The sequence below is a fragment of the Mercenaria mercenaria genome, chromosome 12 (assembly GCF_021730395.1).
Source record: "Mercenaria mercenaria strain notata chromosome 12, MADL_Memer_1, whole genome shotgun sequence".
Taxonomy (NCBI): domain Eukaryota; kingdom Metazoa; phylum Mollusca; class Bivalvia; order Venerida; family Veneridae; genus Mercenaria; species Mercenaria mercenaria.
Genome location: NC_069372.1, coordinates 73,743,949 through 73,769,028, shown reverse-complemented (window position 1 = coordinate 73,769,028; position 25,080 = coordinate 73,743,949). Strand labels below are relative to the sequence as shown.

The following is a 25,080-nucleotide window of genomic DNA, read 5'->3' as shown; positions in this document are numbered from 1 at the left end:
TACTCTCTAAATATACATTCTTGTACCGTCTCCTCCCAGCTTCCTTGACATACGATAACTTCACTTAAACATGCTTTCAAATGCTAGCAATTTTAATGGTTACCCATTGCCATATAGCGTCAAACTCAGTCATTAAACTTTCAGAAGTGAAATTCAGTCTCTCTTCGTTGTGCAGACGACATAACAAAAACCGGTTAGCTGTTACAGACGATAAATGTTGGGTGTTTATCAATTTTTATTCATTGTGTGAATCAGGCGAATCGAGCATTCGCGTGGAACGCTTTAGTGAATGTTGGGAGGTAGATAGTTAGATGACTTTCGACAAGATGGCGTAAAGTATGTGAATAAAATATGTGAACAGTTTCTAGATAAATGAAAGCGGAAGTACTGGACAAGTGATCAGTGTCCATCGTCTGGTAAATACAGCAGGCGACTTTCCTCACCATCTCGATAATCTACGTCATCAAACGGAAGAAACCCGGGTTTCGTAAATCCGAGGTATTGTTTTCTGTTATTATATTTTAGTGTATTTATGGGTACTTCTGTTGCCAGATGTATGCTCTCTCGGTGGCTTTCCTTTAAGTTAGAAGCTTTCAAAATTTTCCCACTCAATTTCCACTTATCGTCTGATATTAGAACGAATTGTTTCGCATTATAGACGTCAATCGATCTTGCTGCCTATAAGAAACGGGTATAGGCTGAACACCACTAAATCCAGCTGTTCTTTATTTCATATAAAATCCACTCACTTCATAACGATGTTTCGACATTTTCTAGCATATCAGATTTTCAGACACTTATATTCCCATAAAGAACTAGACCGCTACTTTAGAAAAACAAAAAGAAAAGGGGGTGTTAACTTTTATATAAGAAAACTACAGTTCGTTAAATACAACCCGCTGAATTTACTTTTCGCTTCTTTCAATTTCTCTTTTCGTGACATTAAATTCTTACGCCGCAATTTTTATCTAGCATGCGATAGGAACATGTCGATTTCATTAGAATGCAAAGTGATACATACTGAAACGCGGTAGGGTAAAAGTAAGCACATTGCTGCCGAGAAAATGCACTAGGAAAGGAAAAAAGATTAGTACTATTTATATTTGGACTACTTGTGACTAGACCTGCGGAGGCTTACATTCTATTTGGTAGTGATCAGCTTATAGACTGATTCTGGAAATTCTCGTATACTCCGCTTTAATTGGCGTAAGTGATTTGGATATAGACCTATTTACAGTAGTGTTCAGAAATGATTGACTTACTTGAAACCTTGGCTGTTAAAGGATTTTTTTCTTTCAATAATCCCTCCAAGCCTTACTGCTGATGCTTTGTAGTTAATGGGTTAAAGTTAATCATTTACTTAATACAGTCATGTTTCCTTATAAAACTACCATGCCGCTGGGAGTTGAACGTGAGCAAGGGTGTCAGTTCCTCCTTGTGTTGTCAACGTGTGTGAGTCACCCATTTCCCTTTCTAATCTAAATGAAAAATTTTCAATTATATTTTACAGTTTAAATAAGCCTACATCAAATGCAAGTTCTAAAAAGCCAAAGTGAAGTGTGGAGCTTGTTTCGCAATAAAAACGACCACGCTTGTGAATTCAGTCGTAAAAAGAAATAACCAGAGTTATACATTTTCTATAATAAAAATACTGATATCTATCTACAAATCCAAAAATGTAGATGTCCCGTTTTACAAAGGTTACATCAAGATGGCAATGTTGATATTCTTTAATGTTTATCCATGCATTCTCAAGCGTGAATGATTTGAAACGGATTACATAACTTTAAATCGATTTAAAGCGATATAAGGTTGATTTCTTCAAATTGATTTGAATCGACCCCCAATGTTCACATATGATACCTTCTAATCCTCCTGTAAACCCTATATCTGTCACATATTCTAACTTTGTTCTAAAATTTAAGTTTAATACTTTTACTTTGGAGTTATTATACCATCAAATAGAAAAAACCACACTGAGAGAATGCAGACAGTTGTAATGTCGAATTTGGCTTCCATTTATTTTATTCTAAAAAGTTTTATACATATAGAACTTCAGCCCATACAGCAGAACAAAGTGGACAGTCGTTAAGAACAGTTTCAAACTATAGAATGCTAGTTTCCCAATGCTAAATGTCAAATGATGCATTAGTTTCCAAATGTTAAATAACAAATAATGCTAGTTTCCAAATGTTAAACGTCAAATCATGCTAGTTTCCAAATTTTAAATATCAAATAATGCTAGTTTCCAAATGTTTAACGTCAAATAATGCTAGTTTCCAAATGTTAAACGTCAAATAATGCTAGTTTCCAAATTTTAAATATCAAATAATGCTAGCTTCCACAATGCTATAGTTTCCAAATGTTAAATGTCAAATAATGCTAGTTTCCAAATAGTGCCTAATACTTATTGGTAAAATGTCAAATGCAAAATGTCAAATGATGAATAAAAAATGATCTGCATGCTCTAGAATATGACTGGTCTATGCATTTCAACCCTGATAAGCTTGAGGTTTTGCGAATAACTTGGAAAAAGGAAAATCCTTAGATTTTCCCATACAGCCAACACAGCATCACTGCGGCTTTATACAAGAGGTGACAATTTCTAAAGATCTAAATGGATCAGTTCATATAAACAATATTACATCTAAAGCAAAACAAGCTCTTTCCTCTTCATCAGGAGAAATTCCGAGATCATTTATGACATTTAAAGAGGCTTATACCACTATCAGAAAGATCAACTGTTTGGCAATATTACTCAGACAACGATTCGACTGTGTAATATCCTTCTAAGCAATGTACAGTCGTCAAGCCCCGGTCCTGGCCTTTTTGCAGAGCGGCTAGTTACCCTATTCTTTATTTAAGGTATTTGGTTTCTTTCTGACCATAGCACTCATATTCTTTTAACGTGTATATCCCACGGGTTATACAAATAGACGACCAAACATTCAGGGCTATAAAATGAAAGATTTAGAAAAGCTTCTAAACTTGAAAAAGATTGCACGGATAGATATATTCATCCATTTCAGTAGCACTACAATATTTGGAGCTTTTGGGTGAAACAAGCTCTAGCAATATAACATTTTGTTCCGTATTTTGCATTTGACAATTTCTATTACCTTAGGCATTTTGGCATTAGATATATGGCATTAAACATTTGGCAAAAAAAGCATGTCGCAACGGCCATTCATATCACACAACCTGCATGTAGAAGAAAGAATATTAATATTTTTATCCAAATATAAACATGATTTTGGTAAAAAAAACTTGCCCTTTTAGCAATTGCAATAATATTGCAAGTTGTCCTCATAGAGGGGCATCATAAAATGAACATAAGGAAGAAATTACCTTCGCAATGTTAAGCCATTACCTTGATGGCCTAACAGGCAGGTCGAATTTTATAATTATAAACGATGAGACATATTTAAGGTACACACATTCAGTAGTAGTAAGGCATTACAAGCTGTAATATATCATGTAAGGTAAAAGTTATGCCGTAAGAATAGAAATAAGCAAAACATGAACTAGAGCAAAACGAAATATAATTGACAAAACAGATTACCCGCTATTTGTTATTTTGCTATATCTAAAAAAATACAGAGAATACAGTCTTAAAATTTAGCCCTTATCATGCTGGACACGATTGATTCTGCCTTTGCGACCAGTGTAGATCATGATCTGCCTGCGCATCCGTGCAGTCTGATCATGATCTGCACTGTTCGCCGTTCAGTCATTATCTTTTAGGTAAGCACTCCTTTTGACATTTAATGGTACTGTCCAAATTGAAATATGGACCAGTTCATTATAGAAATTCAGCAGGGTAAGGGTTAGTGTTCCGTCCGATCAGTATGTTGGTAACCATGCAATTACAACATATGTCAAATGAATTGACTAATTTTACGTCTACGACCCATTTTTGGTAACTAAAATACATAAAAATGTGTAAAATTTACAAACCAGCAATAGACGTTTTCAGGAAAAAAATAACGTTGTTGTCGTACCCTATTGAAAAAGATCATTATATATTTATTTGACATGTAAATATTTTCTAGTATTAAACATAAATGTACGCCTCTGCATTCTAATGAATGGTGTTCATTTGTTTTCTAAAAAACTTTTGTGTGAATTTGTGACCTTTAAAAAATGGGATATGGTAGTAAAATGAATAAAACCATATCATATCACGCCTGAGCGCCACGGGCCAGTTGTTCGAAACTTTAACAGGGGATTAAGCTAACGGTTGATTAACTTTTAGGGTTAGTTTTCGACATTTTAGAAGACTTAGAAAAACAAATGTATGAGTTAAGAATTATGAAATTTGAAAATTCTTTACAATAAAATCAAAACATCATATTAGTGTTTCCCACCAAGACTAGTGTTTTGAATCAAAATTTAACCAGCGGTTAGTTTAACAGCCGGTTAAAGTTTTGAACAACTAGCTCCTGATGTTTACCGTACGTTGTGGTTTGGACAGGTGGCATATATCTGAAAAAGTAGTTTGTATTTTTAAGATGCAAAAGATTATACAAATATGGCGGTGGTTATTTTTAATGTGTTTAATGTAACTTTAAGATTCAACGCGATAGAAATTCAGTTCTATTTTCACAGTGATAAAACAAAACAAACATCAATAAACGTTTATTGTTACATTTAAAGAAAAGTATGGAATTTAGTCTATTAATAGAACATATAACACAATAAACTATAGTTTAAATGTAACATTGCCTTTGGCTGATAGAAAAAAAAATGTGCTTAGAAACAACTAATCAGATGCTTGAATCTTCAGTGCTCTTCAAACTCTGCTAAATAACGCCGTCAGAGCTCTGACGTCAAGCGTGCCTATTTGGGAACATGACGCTATAACGTCCAAAACTTCATAGAATTAACACCAACACGCCGGAATGAAATTTCACATTACTGTGAAAACAGATTTTGTTATTGAATATTTAGTTTTGTTGGTTGTAAATTGTATCTGTTGTGGAACTTGAAACAGGTGAACATTGTTCTAGAGCTCATTTTCCACACAAGTCACTGTACATTGTATGGTATACTATATTCCCGGTCCAGGCACTGGAAATTTCTGAGATCCCACCTAACTTAGAGGCCTGTACTGGTTCTTCCCAGGAAAGACGGCTTCACGTGTATCGGTGCTATACACCGGGCACGTTAAAGAACCAGACTGTCTATTCGCAAAGAGCTAGGCTAAGTCAGCAGGACAAATCTGTATCTAAAAGGATTTCTCTCTATCTGTTCTGGGGGCTTTATCTCACTCTGTCCCTCTGGTCAGATCGTTCTGTGTCTGTACTAGTAGAGGATGAATTTCGCGCCATTTGTGGCTGCGTTTGCTATATGTAAAGCGTCTTTGAACGTGTTTATCATGAAAAGGGCGCTATATAAATCTGGTATAATAATAATAACAATAATAGTAAAACCATCTTGACATTGAATATCAAAATTGTAAATTTTAATGATGTTCTAAACCCCCACTTTATCATAACGTTCAGTGTAGAAATGGACAAAATGATTACCAAACAAAATCATCAAACTAGAATACAAAAATATGTACTTGTTGTCACTGAATTTGACAAAGTAGTTTCAACTAGCATTGGTTCCATACTTATAATACTAATAGCCAATGTGTGTTCTACAACATAATCATAATCAAACGTAAAAAAATGACAGTGTTATAACGTAGACCTAAGATCATTAAAAAGAGTGCTGTTACGTATTGAAACAAGAGGGCCTTCGTGGCCCTAGATCGCTCACCTGAGTTTCACACCTTGCTTGAACAATCGCGCGATAAAAATATCTGTGAAATTATTTTGTAATAGGGCTAGTGTTTTAGAACAAAAATATTTTGAAGTTTCTACTAACTAAATACGATTTGATAATGGCAGTGTTTGTCGGCGTTGGGTATCGATGGGGAACGGGGTGAATGATGACACAGAAATCTAAGACACAAATACCAAGGCAATTAATAGAAAATATATTTACATTTTTGAAGAGGGAGAGGGAGGGGGTTTATGTGTGGGGTGGGGTGGCGGAGAAAGGAGGATAATGTGGGCAGGGGGAATAAGCCAGACAATTTTAAGAAACTAAAAGTAAAACAAATAATGAAAATGCCCTCTCTTACATGAAATAATGTACAGAGGGACACATAGGATCTTCCTCCGCCATTGAAGCTGGATAGTCGCCTTATGACTTTAAATGTAAACCTCCAACAAAGAAATAGAACACATGATTGATTAATAGAAAATCTTCGTTTTCTACAGCTATACTGGTACAAAACACAGTAACACTGTTTAGTTTAACTGACTGCGGGTATATAATAAGTGACACGGACAGGTTTAAGTCTCTCGTGTGCACTCCTTTATACGAACTGGCTTAACAAGATCGGTGCAGCTCACATTACTCGCATGTTCATCAAACTGCGATCAGAGGCGTACCTGGGCATACGCCGATACGCCTGTGCGTACAATTAAATTCGACACCGGGGAAATGAAAAAGTGTGGAAAAAATGCAATAAAATTTAAAGCCTAAAGGGAGTTAGGCGGCTGTTTCAAGTTCTTCGTTTAACAATATCATCTGCATGAGATTTATCATATTCGTTTTTGAAATAGATTTATTTGTTCCTGTAATTATCTTGGAAAAGGTAAGGGTATATTCTTTGCAAGCATAAGGCACGGCAAATACAGCCAGAGCCACACATCGCCAAATAGGCACGCCTTAAATAGAAACACAGACGCACACATGCACGCACGCACACAAACAGACAGTGATGGCAAAAAGAACACTGTGGGCAATGAGTAAAACATTGGTATTCAAGCATGCAAAGGGAGAACAAAAAGCGCTTAATATAACGTCAATATCGATGTGCAATTCAATCTAGATCAGGATACCGAAATACTCAAGCAATTTACGCAGTTTGAATTTTCGTTTGCAAAAATTAGATGTGGTTTACATTTTCTAGGAAAAGTTTACTTTCGTGTGAGAAAGATATATCAATGGTTATTTGATAAAATCGGATACATTCGCAATTTATTGGTAGACGCATTTATAAAACAAAACTGTCATGCATGAAAATAAAACATTGCGATGATTTCAAAAACGATAACAACAAAAACTAGAATACCCTTTCACAATCCAATCGAGACTCTCTCTCTCTCCTACCCTATACTCGCATCATCTCTGTTTGGCTCATAGTTATGCTGGTCGTCTATCTGGCGTACAGTTCAAAATCGTCCAGGTACGCCCCTGGGCCGATGGGATGTCTTTCAATCTATCGGGGTTCGATCCTTTTAATGTCGCATATATCTTACATTTTGATATTACAAAAATATATTTTGTAGCAGCTTTTACTGAAATGAAACAGATTCGGCTGGGCTGGGCTAGTTTAGCCTATATGTTTGATAGAAGCCACTTGCTTTTTATATGCCCGAAGAGGTCAATTATGTTATGACACCGGTGTCCGTCCGTCCGTCCGCCTGTCCGTCCGTTAGCAATTTCGTGTCCGCTCTAACTCTCGAAGAAAGTTGACACGAATGTTCACCACATCGTGGACGTGCAGAGTGCATGTTTTGGATGGCTCGCTTCAAGGTCAAGGTCACACTTAGGGGTCAAAGGTCATATGACTTTGTTTCTTGTTCGTACTGTAATTCTTGAACTGCTTAACGGATTTTGAAGAAATTTGACACAAATGTTCATCACATCGAGACAACGTGCAGAGTGCATGTTTTTGATGGCTCGCTTCAAGGTCAAGGTCACACTTAGGGGTAAAAGGTCATAGCTTCGGTCGTATATTGCTCCACATTGCGATCCTCTTGTTATCTCTTCTTCTATTTGGTACCGTGAAGGTAAGTTGTCGGCAACTGTCTAAAACAAATGTTATATTTTAGTAAAGCACGGTGGTATGTATAGGACGCACACTTATGTTGTTTTTTTCACTGACCACGAGCAATCGAAATAAGATGTCGTGCGATCGAAATAAGGAGTCGCGAGCTCGAAATAAGATGTCGAGCGCTCGAGATAAGATTACGTGTGATCGAGATAACAAGCCGCAAACTCGAGATAAGCAGTCGTGCTCTCGAAAAGAATTGTCGTGCAATCGAGATTGATGTCGTGAACTCGTGATAAGATGTCATGCTCACGAAACACGCCAATGTGACACGAAGCGTGACAGTATGACACGACACATGACAATGCCACACGACGCTTGACATTGATGTCACGATCACGGTCGCGTCGTATTGTCGCCCGTCGTATCGTGTGTCGAGCGTCGCACTGTTGAGCATCATTTTGTGTAATAGGCCCGGATCATGACCCGGGTCGATCCCCTATCACCCCACAGTTGGCTGAAAAGTGACCTATACTCATCAAAGTTGCACCCAACTATATTGAAATAATATTTTCTCAAAGTTTAGACCCAAAACGCACCAGAGGCTAACATTTCATATCTATTTTTCAAAATTTCTCAGGAGGAGAACCCCCTGACCCCCCCCCCCCCCCCCCACCCCTAAAATGAGGGGAGTACCCTTCCAGTACCTTAAAATTAAGGTAAAAATGCACTAGAGGCCACAATTTTATACCTGTATTTCAAAATTTCCCAGGGGGAGAGCCCCCCTGACCCCATCCCCTCTAAAATGACAGGGGTAACCCCTCCCAAACATCAAGCTTATAACAAAAAAAATGCACTAGAGCCAAGCATTTCATACCTGTATTTCAAATGTTTCAGGGGGACAGCCTAACCATAACCCCCTTAAAATGATGGGGAGTACATCTCCAATACCTTAAAAATTAGACTAAAAATGCACCACGGCCAACATGTCATACCTGTACATAGTAAACTCCCCCACCCACCTCAATACGGACAGAGGCCCCCTCCCGTACCTGCCGCACCTCGCCGTTGACGCCTTTGTCCTAAACTGGTGCCCCCCCCCCCCCCCATCCCCCCTCAACACACACACATATCCAGTCAACTATTTCTGGATTCCAGCCTGTTGTGTAATGATGTAATGAAATTCTTCTAGGTCGACGCAAGACATGCGATACAACGCGCGACAATACGACGCGCGGCACGACGCGCGAGGTTAATGTCTAATGAGCTAAACATAGACTTACGTAGTCCTGAAATAATTTTAGTGCTTTGCAACATTTAGCGTTGGTGTTGCGACATATAACGGTGGGCATTTTTTACGACATTTAACGTTAAAGGTGCGACATTTAGCGGCAGATGATTTTGCGACATTTAGCGGTGGTTGCGACATTTAACGTCAACCTTGCGACATTTAAAGGTGGTTTCGACATTTAGCGGTGTTGCGACATTTAACGGTGCCACACTCTTATCACGTCGACAACGTTTTAAAAGACCAGACACAAAACTTTCCTTCTGCTTATGTTTGCCGATTCAATTATATGAAGATGATTTCATTTGTTGAGACAGGCAGCATATAAAAAAGCGAAATCTTTCTTAATATAGCCACATGATAAAGTTGTATTTTGTCTCATTACTGTACACGACATCTTTGCATAATGTAGCTGTGATACATTCAAGGACTCGCCATTGCAATATTGTTTACGAGCATTTCAATGTCTTAAATTCAATGATCGTAAGGAATGTGTCGTTTCGTTAATGTAGTTTAGATGATAAATAATTTGATCATCTTTGATAAACTACTCGTGCATCATAACCGCTTAAAACTTCAACAAAAAGGAGTTTTACATCATATTGTATAGAAACATAGCATTTTATTGGATTTACTTATTTTCGTTTAGAAAAGAACACAGATGATACGGGATATCGGTTCTTAAAACCATATACTTTAAACGATTATGTGATCAAAAAGTTCAAGGCTCAAAACATCAAATTAAAATTTGAATGATGTAAAGAAGTGTCCTTCCATTTGAATTAAGATACTATTTGACTGTACTTCCTCAGATAATTGACCATCTCGGGAAGAATTCGTTTAATACTAGTAGCCAGATTATTCAGGCCCTTTTGAGACCTTTATTTCGATACTCAGATTATTCAGACCTTAATTTCGATAGTGAGATTGTTTAAACCTTTATTTCGATAACCAGATTATATAGACCTTTATTTCGATAGCTGGATTATTAAGACCTTTATTTTGATAGTCAGATTATTCAGACCTTAATTTCGATTTTTAGTTTATTCATGCTCTTATTGCGGTAGTCAGAATATCAAAAAAAATATATTTCGTTAGTCAAATTATTCAAGCCGTGTCGGTTTTCCACTCTTACCATAGCTGCAGAGTATATGTTCTTGTTTCTTTGTTTTGTTGTTGCTGATGGTGTATGCTGTGTAGTTCCCAAGGTTATAAATTGAGTTGGGAATCTAGTCACGGTATGCAACAGTGTCATTGGCTTGTTTCAATGGAGAAGTTTCACCTTTGTCTAAAATGGCCTAAAAACTGAAAGTTTTTTAATTTATAAAATTCCAAGTGTTCTTTCACCAAGAACTATAATATTTTCAAAACTGCATCCAATGTTTTAAAATGTTTGATTATCGAAGAAAATGTCTGACATAAATGAAAATAATTTTAACATTACCTTCAGTTTCTACGAATAAGAAATTTTCAATATAGGCCCAGCTGTCGGCCACAAACAAATGATGACCATGATTTCATCGAAAATATTTTTATGGTCCTTGACTGTCCTCACATAATTTAAAAACACTCCTTCGTGAACTTAATATAGCGAAAATGCCCATTTTATCAAAAATCTACGATTTCAGCTGTATTCAGTGATACGTTTCAAAAGCTAATTATAGAAGATAAACATTCTGGTAGCAAACAATGTACATTTTCAGTTATCATTAATTTGAAATTTTTCCAAATTGTGTAGGTTAAGTGAACCTTGTCCTGTATGCTATGAGAATGTCAATCAGGTGTTGGTACTCTGAGACTGGTTTATATTGTCGGACTTATGTATGTAGATGTAGTAAAATGACACAAATAAGTCATGTCACACTATTATACGTGTTACCGCCAGTCTTTTTGTAGCAGTTCAAAACAATGCAGTCTGAAAGACAGCTATATCCCCCGCCACTGTTATGGATAATGAAAGGGTTGATGGTATTGGGTGGAACCATTAAACATTCGAGCTGTGACCTTGACCTTAAGCTGAAAGGGGTGAATTTTGAATTCTCAAATTGTCTCGACAAGGGGAATATTACAGCTAAGTCATATTAAAATCCTTCAAGGGGTTTAGGAGATACAGAGCAGATATAAAACGGATGGCTGAAACATTTGACCTTGAGTTGTGACCTTCACCTTTAGCCAACATGGCTGACTCTTTAGTTCTGCACATCGTCTTGATGAGGTGATCAACTGACCAAACATTTGACCCTGAGTTGTGGCATTGACCTTAAGCCGACATGGCTAACTCGTGAGTTCTGCACATTGTCTTGATGATGTGATCATTTAACCCAAGTTTCTATTGAAATTCCTTCAAGCGGTTTAGGAGATATAGAGCGGACACAAAATGGAAGGCTCAAACATTTTACCCTGAGTTGTGACCTTGACCTTGAACCGACATGGCTGACTCATGAGTTCAGCACATCGTCTTGATGAGGCGATTTTTTTTAACCAAGTTTCATGAAAATCCTTCAAGGGGTTTAGGAGATACAGAACGGACACAAAATGGAAGGCTCAAACATTTGACCTTGACTTGTGACCTTGATCTTAAGTCGACATGGCTGACTCATACGTTCTGCATATTGTCTTGATGAGGTGATCTTTTGACCCAAGTTTCATGAAAATCCTTCAAGGGGTTAGGAGATATAGAGCGGACACAAAATTGAAGGCTCAAATCTTTGACCTCGAGTTGTGACCTTGACCTTGATTGAGCCAAGATGGCTGACTCATAAGTTCTGCATATCGTCTTGATGAGGTGATCATTTGACTTAAGTTCCATGATTATCGTTCAAGGGGTTTAGGAGATATAGAGCGGACACGAAATGGAAGGTTCAAACTTTTGACCTTAAGTTGTGACCTTGACCTCGAGCCGACCTGGCTTACTCATGGATTTTGTACATTGTCTTGATGAGGTGATGATTTGGTCCAAGTTCCATGATTATCCATCAAGGGGTTTAGGAGATACAGAGCGGACACCAAATGAAAGGCTCAAACCTTTGACCTTGAGTTGTGACCTTAACCTTGAGCCGACATGCCTGACCAATGGGTTCTGCACATCGTCTTGATGAGGTGATCATCTGACCCAAGTTTCATGAAAATCCTTCAAGGGGTTTAGCAGATACAGAGCAGACAGGAAATGTTACGGACGGACGGACGGGCGGAAGGAGACCATTCCTATAACACTTTCATCACTCGTGGCGGGGGATTAATAAATATTAACGTGTTTTTATAGTAATTTGTATATAAATATGCGAGACAAACAACAATAAGTCTGGTGTTATTTTGATATTGGGAGAATATTGTTAAAATCTATAATAGTTAGCTTCATTATCTAACGAAAGAATACTATTTTATTGTAACAATGGTTTACAGCTTTAAATTGAAATTAAATCTTTTACCTAATTGTTCATCTGGATTTTCAAGTAGATTGCCGTCGGTTACCTTAATTGTCTATAATTATGGTGTGTGTCTGTAATTTTTTTGGGATAATACTCAGTATACAGTAAATGTGTTACATGTTTTAAGCAAAACAGCGTCTCATCCCCTGCATTACATTCGCTGAAAACTATCATTTCAATAGCATTTATATTGTCATAAAACCTTACAATTTCTTTTGAAATCTCTGCTGTTTTTTGTAAATTGTTTTCAAAAATTCAGACTCGGGTCGGTAGTTTTATTCCCTCCAGTCTGTGTCAGACACAAAGATAGTAAATTATTTGCTGTCCTATTTCAATTGCTGCTTTCATAAGTGTTAACAACCAGAAAATAGTAAAAAGTCATTTTTATTTGCACGGTATGCAATTTAAATTCTTCCTTTCTTTGGACATTTTGTGCCATAAAATAGTACCCGAAATACGTCTTTAGTAGTGTTATATAGATGTAACAAATATGTTACAAGGATATGCATGGATGTTACTTCCATTATGAAGATGATACACTGAAGTTAGACATTATCGTAACATTATCATACAAAGTAAGCTGACCATGCAGGCTTCAAAGTACAGTAAAAATAAAGCGTTTTAGCTCGTTTATACGAAGTATATGCAGAGCTTTCCTGCTAAACGCGGCATCGGCGTACGGGTCGGCATCCGTGTCAGCGTCAGCCTCAGCGTCCGCGTCCGTTTAGCGTCCACTACTAGGTTAAAAGTTTTGATGCACTTTCTGTTTATCTCTTTTATTACTTGATGAATTTGCTTCAGATTTTTTAAAAATAGTTAGTCCTCATCACACCATAAATATATCATACGACACTAAGGTCATAAATCCGGCACCAGTATGTCATGAATTATGCTCCCTTTTTAGCTCATCTGATTTTTCGAGAGAAAATAATGATGAGTTATTGTCACCACTTGATCGGCGTTGGCGTTGCCTTGTGAAGTTTTATGTTTAGGTCAGCTTTTCTCCTAAACTATCAAAGCTATTGCTTTAAAACTTTCAACACTTGTTCACCATCATAAGCTGACTTTGTGCAAATTTCCTGACAATGTCAAGCTACGGTTTTGATGCACCTTCACTTTATTATGTTACTAAATGGCTTTAATTCATACTTGAAATTGTTGTTCCACATCATCACCGACATCCAACAATATACATTACTTTGACAGGAACACTCAAAGCATTATGCCCCTTCCCTGATGTTATCAATGATAGACAATATTCCTGTAATGAAGGGTGTGATGCAGATGACTTAGCATTTTCTTTCTTTGCGGTATTCATATTGTCCAAGTGACTTTCAGTATAATTAATAAATCAAATGCAGCCTGAAAGTGTGACTGAATGAAAAAGAGGACCGTTTATCAGATTTAGCTACAATAATTAATTTTAGATTATACAGGTGCTCAAAACCGGTTATACTCTAGGTAAATTTCATAAATAAAATTATTTCAATTTGTATTCAGTGAGGTGTCTTACAGTAGAAGGTTAAAGTTATCTGATGTACTGTAATTAGGCTGACGTAAAAGGGGTGTGCTTTTTTAAAAGTAGTTCAGGCGTAGGTGTTTATTAACCGGATATTACTATAATGAGTCGTGAAGTTACGACAGAGTTACGTCTGCTTTTTCTAGAAATTAAGAAAGATTTTCGGATTGTTAGGAAAGAAAATGATTCAGTAGGATCTAGCCAATGAAGTCTGTAAATAAGTATGAAAAAATATATTATGTTAGCGACACAGTAAAATAAAAAAAAAAACTTCTGTGCAAAATTACCATCACAATTATAATATACTTTATGTACATTTATTAAATAATCAAGACGTTCGCTTGCTTGATCGTCTGATTTACCACGATTCATCTTTCAGATGCTCGGATATATAACAGCTTGGGCCAGACGTTACCGCCCGCCTGGTTCCATTCCCGAGCATCTGAACTCAAGACCGTCCCGAACAAACCGATAAACCACAAAATGGCCTTGTTTATTTGTATTCTTGCATGCCCATTTACAGAAACCATGGTGCAATTTGAGGTCATAAGTAAAGTCATAATGTTCTCTCACCGGCCCGCCATACAACTGCTGTTTGTCGCAGAATATATAACTCTTGACCTCTGTTTTATGTTTAACTGACACGCTGATCGAACCGTAGGCCTATTAGGTTTCAGTAATCCCACATTTTTATACTTGCCTATTTTCTACTATAGTTATTGCCACACAACATGGATAGGTCAGTATACGCTTAATTTTGAGAAATTCGCACGTGACTGAAGAGAACCAAAATTTGATGTTGGAACTCTTGCACATACAAACATTTCATGACCCCATTTAAAATGAAGGGATGTATTTGTCGGTCGCTCTTACAGCCCATCCGTCCGTCCGTCCGTCAGTAGTCAATTTGGTTTGCAGTCGATATCAATAGTACGGTTTATTATATACTGGTCAAACTGCACAGGATAACTGCCCGTGGTCTGTAAATGATACCTAGTGTTTTTGTGGTCATTCGGTCTGAGGTAAAGGTCATTCGGTCTGAGGTCAAGGCTATTCGGTTCAGGCCAAGGTTATTTGGTCTGAGGTCAAGGTCAAAGTGCTCTTGAGACTGTAAATGTTTTCAGATCAATAACTGGATAACGTTTGATCCTACAGTTGTCAAACTTCTTAGGATAACTGCCTGTGATTAGACAACCCTATTATTCAAATGTTCAGAACGAAGACAAAGAGCAAAGTCACCTAAAATTCTTTCTAGTCGCTTCGACCAGTGACTTTCAAACTCATAGGATATTTGTTTGTGATCACAGATAATGCAAGTGTTTTGTAATAAAGAACCTGGCTAGATATCAGTGAACTTAACGTAATGTTATAGTAATGACAATCGGTAGTTTCTGTTCTATAACGCATTCCCCGTACGCGATTTCGGTATTCCCTGTATGCGATTTCGGTATTCACCGTATGCGATTTCGGTATTCTCCGGTTGCGATTTCGGTATTCTCCGGTTGCGATTTTGGTATTCTCCGTATGCGATTTCGGTATTCTCTGGTTGCGATTTTGGTATTTTCCGGTTGCGATTTCGGTATTCTCCGTATGCGATTTCGGTATTCTGAGGTTGCGATTTTGGTATTCTCTGTATGCGATTTCGGTATTCTCTGGTTGCTATTTTGGTATTTTCCGGTTGCGATTTCGGTATTCTCCGTATGCGATTTCGGTATTCTGAGGTTGCGATTTTGGTATTCTCTGTATGCTATTTCGGTATTCTCTGGTTGCGATTTCGGTATTCTCTGGTTGCGATTTCGGTATTCTCCGTTTGCGATTTCGGTATTCTCCGGTTGTTATAAAAAATCGTTTTCTGTTATGACCGAAGGATGCCGAAATAGCATATAAGGACTGGGTATTTGCACGGAAATTTGCGTTTGTCATTACGGAATTAACATTAACCAATGAATTTTAATTGCATAAGCAGTAGGCACACCTTTTTGCAACTTTGACAATAATTATCTTTGTATTCTGTAAGAAACTTACTAGCTGTTACTATGAGTGTTTCTCATTATAATTAGGAGGGCTTGATTCCTTTTGTGCGAACCTTTGTAACTCAAATGATTTGAATATTTTGAAATAAAATCAAATGTAAACAATATATTTAACAAAGTGAAGAAATAAATAATCAGTAAGTAATGATAAAGCACTTAATGGATTTTCAAAATTATTCAAATTTACATATATATTTTATGAATAAACATGGGAAAAATAAAATGTTTCAAAATGTATGAGCATCATTTTCTTCTAAGTAAACAAATTGAAAGAACTGAGCACATGGACAATTTTTGTATGGTAGATTGTATTATGAATGATACCATAGGCGTAATGATTTTACCCTACACTATTTCTCAGTGAATCCATAGTTACATGAATCGTTATAACAGGCGGTTGAACCAACTGAATGTCTTTGTGCATGTACGCAATATTTGGATAAAATATATACTCCTGACATCGAGAAATAAGAAAGAAGTTATAACTGATATAACTAAAAAAAAAGAATTAAAATTGTAAACCACTTCAGTGGCGTCCCAGATATATTATACAAATGACCACTCCTTGAGACAGTGAACACATTTTAAGAGGACTTGTTTTTTTTTTTTTTTTTTTTTTTGTTTTTTTTTTTTTTTGTTTTCTTTTTTACCTTAGGAATATATTTTGCGGAGGTTCAGTGTCATATGAATTATAGGAAAATTCAATAATTATTTGAGCTGACTATATTTTGTAAGATTCTGATTTATGCGAAGTCATTAACATAACATAGAAATAATACAGAAAAACTACCCTCAGTCTCCTTAAGGTTTCATTCTTGTATTCAATTTACAGCAGTGGCAACATTTCCTTAACTCATTTGAGGGACTTTATTTTTACCTCTAAAAATGTGTCATTCTAATAAAAAGTTGGCAGTCGATGTCCATGTCACAGGATTATACAAGCAATTATTGATTTCAGTAATTTTAGATATTAGCAGACAGTGCTTGTAGATTTTGATTCTCTTAACGTGCTTTCCAAACCAAAACATATATTTTTCAAACATATGTATAAATTTAATAGGGAATCGATCCTATCGATCCCGCTACGGTAACATGCGATATACCAAATAAAATATATATTATCGATTTAAAAATGTGTACTTCCGACACGTGCACAGAGCGTCTGACTCCGGTTTTTTTTTAAAGAATACGCTTTTTCCTTGGCCTAATAAACGTCCACATAACTTGTCAGAACCGCAACATCTTGCACATCAGTAAAAATATTGAGCAGTGTTGTTTCTATTTCAAACTGTACCTTTAAATTGATAGGAAATCGATCCTGCGCGAAAATCGGGATTGATCCCTCTACGATAACGTGATATACCAAATAAGATATTTACTGTCGACATGAAAAATCCGTGCCGTCATTAGACAGTTCTTTTAAAATATTGTGGGATGAGTTGAAGTCGGATCGATTCTTGACTGAGGCAGTGCCTTATCTTATATCAACGCCCTACGACAGGACTATCTTATGGAATATTAAAACAAATGTTCTAAAAGAAGTAATGACTTTAGACCTTTCACACATCCGATTGGTTGCGTACTTAATATCAATAGATAATTGACAAAAGTATATATTTTACTCAATAAATAGTCATGATTTTAATGTAAACTGGATAGAAATCAATTTGCAATAAGTTACCGATACATATCATATGTATATTGTAACATACAGTCTGATCATGAATTAATTTAGATGATACACTTGAATGGCTATCAACATGCAGGATTTGCCAGAGGGCTGGCTTTTAATAAGATGTATTCATTATAAAGATATTTTAGGAGGTTTTTGATAAACATCTTAAAAACTACCTATTGTTAAGATGTTTTCAAACATGATGTGCATTGAAAGCAAATGAAATGGTATAGAGTTTAAACACCCACCACAACCTAGTTACCTACATTTTTTCTTCACTTTAACTTCATGAAAATCACTCTGATATTATAGGCCCCTGAATGAGCTATTGTATTTTCACAACTTTATCAGTTAATCATTTAACACTTTCCTCAATTAATCTGTTTTAGTGATATCTTACACCGTTGAAGCAAATTGTTGTCTAAATGTTACGAAATATGCGTACATAAATGACTGTGCTACATGTATTTATTCAAAATGTTATATACAATAAAAATAAAATAAATAATAAAAATCCAATCCTTAGCCTCACACGTGTCGGAGTAAATACTTTCTTATTTTTATGCAAATCATGTGTAACTACTATCATATAAACACAGTAGAATAAAGTTATTCTGTGGTGGGTCTTTAAATACAATACGCTCTATATTTGGATCACCTGAAAGATGCTTTAGACTAATCGCTACTAAATCAAATGTTTACCTCCGCAGGTTAAAGTAGGCTTATCTATATATTGAGTGTCGTAATCTTTCTTTCTTTTTACCTGCACTTTCTCGGTAGTATCATGTTTTACTCTAAAAAAAGCTTTAATATGCATTTGTAGCATTCTGTCAAAAACTTTATCCTGCTGTCGCATGCTAAATAAGGATTTTAGGTGCCGAAAAAATGACATTGAAAAAACAACAACACGAAAAATATTTAATTTAAAAGGTGATAAAACCATGTACAGAGACAGGAAACGCGTATACCAATATTCTATCGACACACATCTTTTTATGCCCCCATATATAGATTTGCTCTTGTTCGTCCGTCCGTCCGTCCTTCCGAGAATGTTGTGTCGCGCCTAGCTCCAAAAGTATTTGAGTCACAAAACGTTACAGGACTGTTGGCCAGCATGTGTAGTTGTGCACCTGGGGTTTCGCGTCCGGATTCATTTAGTCGTGTAGGAGTTATGTATATGGCCTCAGACTTTGTAAAAAATGGTCATTTTAGTGTTGTGTCGCGCCTAGCTCCAAAAGTATTTGAGTTAGAGTCACAAAACTGTACAGGAATGTTGGTCAGCATGTGTAGTTGTGTACCTGGGGTTTTGCGTCCGGATTCATTCAGTCGTGTAGGAGTTATGGCCCCTGACTTAGTTAAAAATTGGTCATTTTAATGTTGTGTCGCGCGTAGCTCCAAAAGTATTTGACCGAGAGTCACCAAAGTTTACAGGAATGTTTGTCAGCATGTGCAGTTGTGCACCTGGGGTTTCGCGTCCGGATTCATTCAGTTGTGTAGGAGTTATGGCCCCTGACTTAGTTAAAAATTGGTTATTTTAATGTTGTGTCTCGCGTAGCTCCAAAAGTATTTGACATAGAGTCACCAAAGTTTACAGGAATGTTGGTCAGCATGTGCAGTTGTGCACCTGGGGTTTCGCGTTTGATCTGTCTCCTTTGTCATGTAGTGGGGCATCTGTGTCCCATGGACACATTTCTAGTTTCTTTTGTATTTCTTGTCTGGTATTCTAGAAAGAGTTAGAATAACGTTATCATGCACGTTGAGTAATATTTAGCTGCCTTACGAGAGGTAGCCGTCCAGAAAGTGTATTTAGGCTGATGACACGCAACCTCTCCTCTGTCTGTAATAATGTTTGGATGAGCACCACCTGAAGACCATCCCCAACTATTAAAGTTAGTGTGTATGTGCCATATCATATTTCTCTTGTTAAAAAATATTTGATCTTTTCTTCATTTGCATTAAACCGCACCAAAAGGAAAATAATTTTCATTGAAGTATAATTATTCACGCATTTATTTTTTTCAGCCACAAAAAAGAAAAACTCACGCCGAATAACAAACTACAACTGGCCTACGTCTGCAAACGCTCACAATGGTGGTAGAGAAAAGAAACGTTATGTATCAATGCAAAGTGTTCTACATCGGTTGTGGCGCACCGAGCAAAGAACACAGAGGAGTGGAAGCCCTCCAGGAGCCTCTTAAAGAACGGTATGTTTCTTATGAAACATTTCAGACATCATTATGCATGGTGTTCATTTAATATGAAATAGGATTTCCTCAGACAAGATCTCCTGAACATGTTTAAAACTAAGCTGCATGGTAGATGAAGGACATACGAAAATGATGAACACAAGTTACGGAATCCGTTTGCATAGCATGATCCTTGTGTGTAGGTTACAGATCGTTCATTGACCTTTCAAAGAAATTAATTTTTGCAGTGAATAAGCGCGTTATAACTTAACAGCCAAGCGACTTAGAACCTTTTTATAGTATAGCATGTTGAGCAGGTAAAACTGTTAGCAATCACTGGCACCTACCATATTGGTTGTATAAATTAGAACCTTTCTTGATTAATTCACCTTGTGTTGTGTGACCCAGTATAATATACAGTTAAGTAAATATTTGGAAGTCTTAGGTTTCTAAATGGATTTTTGGACTTGGTACCTATAAATAATTAAAGCTTCTGCGAAACACCATTTCTATGAATATCTTTTCAGATACAGAGGTAATGTTTCGTCTGTCGAAGGTTATGACGTCACGGTCACAGTGACGCCAAATGAATTGTACGTACAATACTCGAACGACGCTGAACCAGAATTTAGCCTGCCGATTCGCACGCTGTCAATCTGTGCTGCTGTACGCTGTGTCGACGATGCCGCTGATTCCTCAAACATGAAATTTATACCTGTGCATTCCGTTGTCACGGCGACTGAGCCCGATTCGGAACACCCCGCAATCTTCGCAACGGTAATGCGACGTAGCCTTGACGGCGAACAACAGTGTTACTCATTTATCTGTAATTCTACTCGTGACGCTCTCCACCTTGTCAATGCTACACAAACAGCGCATACGGCATTTACCAGGGGATTCAACGAAACAGGCGCCATGAAATTCTTCATTGATAGGTCTACCGAGTTTGATCGCACTTTAAGACTGACACAGGCAAACGCTGAGAGAAGAGCTGACACCAGAAAAATCTATATGTACCAAGAGGACTATGACACAAGGCAATATAATGCAGATACTAAAACTTACCAAACAACCGTAGATAACACTTCACTGAGACGCGTAAACCGTGTATCGAGAAACTACAATGACGCAAACGTTACTTTAGAGGGCAATACTTATTACGTCAAAGCTGGTGAGGTTCGAGTCCCAACACCGCCGCCAACACAACATTCGGAGACGGTTTTCGTCAAATCAAGCGTTGAACATATGAGAGCACCAACACCACCCCCTCAGCAGACGATTATTGTTGATAAACCAATAATAAATCGGCCGCAAAAAGTGGAAATCCCACCACCTAAAATCATTGAACGAGAAGTTTTTATCGACCCTCCCCCGCCTCCGAAAATAGATCAGCAAGTGATTTACGTTGATAAACCAGTTTTCAGGGAAATGCAATGGCCTGATCCACCCAAACCAAAAGTGATTGAGACTGAAGTGATCATTGAGCCACCTCCACCACCTGAACAGAAGCCCCAAGTGATCGTTGTTGATAAGCCGGTAGTGAAGGATTGGCCTGAACCGCCTCCCCCGCCTCCGCCGCAAATTCAAGAGGTTCCCGTTTATCTTGAACCCCCACCATGGCCAGAACAGCTTCCGCAAAAGATAGTGGTAGACAAACCGATTTTGAGGGACTTCGGACCCCCGCCTCCTCCACCGGAACCAATAATAGAAGAAAGAAAATGCTATATAGATCCACCGGAGTACCCTGAACAAAAACCACACAAAATTGTGATTGAGACACCCTGTTTCAATCCACCAAAGCCGGCACCGAGACCTCCTACACCAATAATTGAGAAGAGAGAGGTCTTCATTGACCCACCTCCCTTCCCGAAGCAAGAGCCTCAAAAGATTATAGTTGAAAAGCCAATTATTTCACCTCCAGGTCCGTGCCCACCTCCGCCTAAACCAATTATAATAGAGAAGCCTGTGGAAATGAAGCCGATGGTTTGGCCGCAACAAGAGCCTCAGCGAATCATCGTCGAAAAACTTGTCATGAGAGATCCGGGTCCGCCCCCACCGCCTCCAAAACCAATCATTATCGAGAAATTAGTCTACTGTGACCCGCCTCCGTGGCCAAAGGTAGAACCTCAAAAGATAGTTGTTGAAAAACCAGTGTTTAGGCCACGTCCACCGCCTCCAGTACCTAAGCCTATTATTGTCGAGAAGCCTGTCTATATTGACGCTCCCGAGCCTCCACCCCCGAGGCAACAGACTATAGTGGTCGAAAAACCCGTGCTGAGGAAAACCTACGGAGTGTCTGAAACTAGACGATATCCTTCTGTATACAACTATCACTACCAACAGAAGCCTCCAAATGTACGCGGATCATACGTGGTAACTACGTCACCTACGCAGACACGTGGCCTCCGTCGTTACGCTTGGTCCGAGACTGGCGAGGATCGCTATCGCTCTGGGTGGGATTATAATGCTGACAGCGGCGGATATAGAATTTATGGTCAACCACGGGACTTCAGACAGAAGCAGTTTATGAATGAAAGAGGATTTAGCCGACGGATTAATGAGGAATTTCGCCATACAAAAGGGCCGAGCTCCTACACTTACGGGAGAGAGTATAGAAGAGGGTCCGTCAGCAGTTAACATTGTAAACATGCGGTACATTTAACTCTGCCAAATTTTAACGAAATTTGAGAAAATGCTTTATTCTTGAATATCTTAAGACCGTTTCGAGATTTTAACTTCTACACAATGCGTATGTATTTTCTTTTTCTTTTTTTTTTTCTTTTTCTTTTTTTTTTTACTTTTTATGCTTTTTAACGCTTTTATCTACACTTTTAGTATTATATGATTTATGAAAGAAATGGTATACGAAAAACGTTTTTGATAAATGCATAATATATTTGCACGGGTGATAAATTATCTAGGTTAAATCATATATTAACATTTGAATAAAATGTATATTTGAATGGATGTAATGAATGACTGCCTTTAGAAATTAAACTCATTACGCGAAAATCATTCCAAACTACATACAGTAAAAAAGTCAAGGGGACACAACTCTTAATGATTTATATACATCTCAGTCCAGAGTAAATATAAATGCATGTTACATTGGGACTATTTTGAAACACGGAATATTTGAAACATGTGGTTTTAAAAGACAAGTTCGTGCAATACAGTTTGAAGAAACTCCGAGGAAAACATCTGTTTGTTAATATAGACACGGACATTGAAATTCCACGAAGGATAACTCTTCTTGAATGTTGTATGGGTAAGACGACCTGCAATAAATTTGTGTTACACGGATAGATGCATACTCTTTATAATGAATATACATGATATACACGTATTATTGATATTGTAGATTATAGTTGTACGTTATAGTTGAACTGAAATATATCTATTATTTATCTGTAACGTAATTACCTGGTTAATCTGTGATGGCACATCAAGAACACGTAAACTGTAATACGTGCAGAACTGGCATATATGTTTTATACATAAATAATTTGACTCCACTGTGTCACATGACTTGTTCATGCTATTGTGATTTACACAGTCAGCAATTCACTGAAATAACTTCATACAATACTCATTTCGAATTTGACTTTTTTTTCCTTCAGAAAGTATACACGAGTTTTATACATTTATTCATTAATGCATATCAATAATTGTCACAGCATTTACTTCTACTCTGCATATGAAAATCCCCTCCCCCGCCATCCGTTATCCATCCCTTCCCACTGCCATCCCCCTCCCCCTTCACCTGACAAAATCATATTTCCCACCGCCCTCTTACCCCACTCATCCCGACATAATCCAATTTCCCACCGCCCTCTTACCCCATTCATCCCGAAAAAATCCAATTTCCCACCGCCCTCTTACCCCACTCATCCCGACAAAATCCTATTTTCCACCGCTCTCTTACCCCACTCATCCCGACAAAACCCAATTTCCCCCGTCCTCTCCTCCCAAAACCCATTCCCGACAAAATCCTCCTGGTCAATTTAACCAAGGCGGACAAAATCCCCACCTTTGATTTTGTTGAATGAAATTTAAAAAGATTGTAGAAATTTAAAAGTTACAAAGTTTTGATATGATAAAATCAGCATGTCACAACATAAAGCTTTATTACTTATATTTTGCAATCGAATATTTACTGTATGTGTAACACAGCAGGTAACAGCTTTTGTCTTACATTTCGAAAATCAAATACAATAAGCCTTGAACATTGCAAAGTATAATTGTTATACACTGTTCACTTTATCTATCACTGGCTTTCTGTTTTCAAATCAGTGTATTGTTTTGTTATTTAATTTTAGAGATTAGAAATTTTAAAGTTATGTACATATACAGGTATATGAGAAACATGCAAAATGCCAACTACTTTGTGCAACAAACGTTATTTTTATTGAAATATTGTTGCGCTGCCGTATTTTTCTGTTACTATAGGCACTTTTAAAAGAGTTCTATAGGGGAATCATCTCTTTGTTATACACCAAATTTATAATATATATGTACACGAAAATAGATTATTTCTTTAGATAAAATTGTTGTTACGTTTTTTTCCATGCTTAGCTTGATTGCCATATAATATAGATATCTCGTCCGTTTAGCTTGATTGCCATGTAATATAGATATCCCATCCGTTTAGCTCGAATGCCATGTTATATAGATATCCCGTCCGCTTAGCTCGTTTGCCATGTAATATAAATATCTCGTCCGGTTAGCTCGTTTGCCATGTAATATAGATATCTCGTCCGGTTAGCTCAATTGCCATGTAAGATAGATGTCCCGTCCGGTTAGCTCGATTGCCATGTAATATAGATATCCCGTCCGGTTAGCTCGATTGCCATTTAATATAGATATCTCGTCCGGTTAGCTCGATTGCCATTTAATATAGATACCTCGTCCGGTTGGCTCGATTGCCATGTAATATAGATGTCCCGTCCGTTTAGCTCGATTGCCATGTAATATAGATGTCCCGTCTGTTTAGCTCGATTGCCATGTAATATAGATGTTCCGTCAGCTTAGCTCGATTGCCGTGTAAGATAGATGTCCCGTCCGGTTAGCTCGTTTGCCATGTAAGATAGATATCTCGTCCGTTAGCTCGTTTGCCA

At 37.4% G+C, this 25,080-nt stretch overlaps 1 protein-coding gene across 1 annotated transcript; it reads left to right on the top strand.

The window, feature by feature from the left end:
• The first annotated feature begins 242 nt into the window (after nt 1-242).
• LOC123533821 (uncharacterized) lies at nt 243-24,510 on the top strand. The gene is made up of 3 exons (XM_045315722.2): nt 243-498; nt 19,800-19,981; nt 20,491-24,510. Exons 2-3 carry the CDS (start codon nt 19,866-19,868, stop codon nt 22,598-22,600), a joined length of 2,226 nt encoding a protein of 741 aa, XP_045171657.1. The 5' UTR covers nt 243-498; nt 19,800-19,865; the 3' UTR covers nt 22,601-24,510.
• The last annotated feature ends 570 nt before the right edge of the window (nt 24,511-25,080 follow it).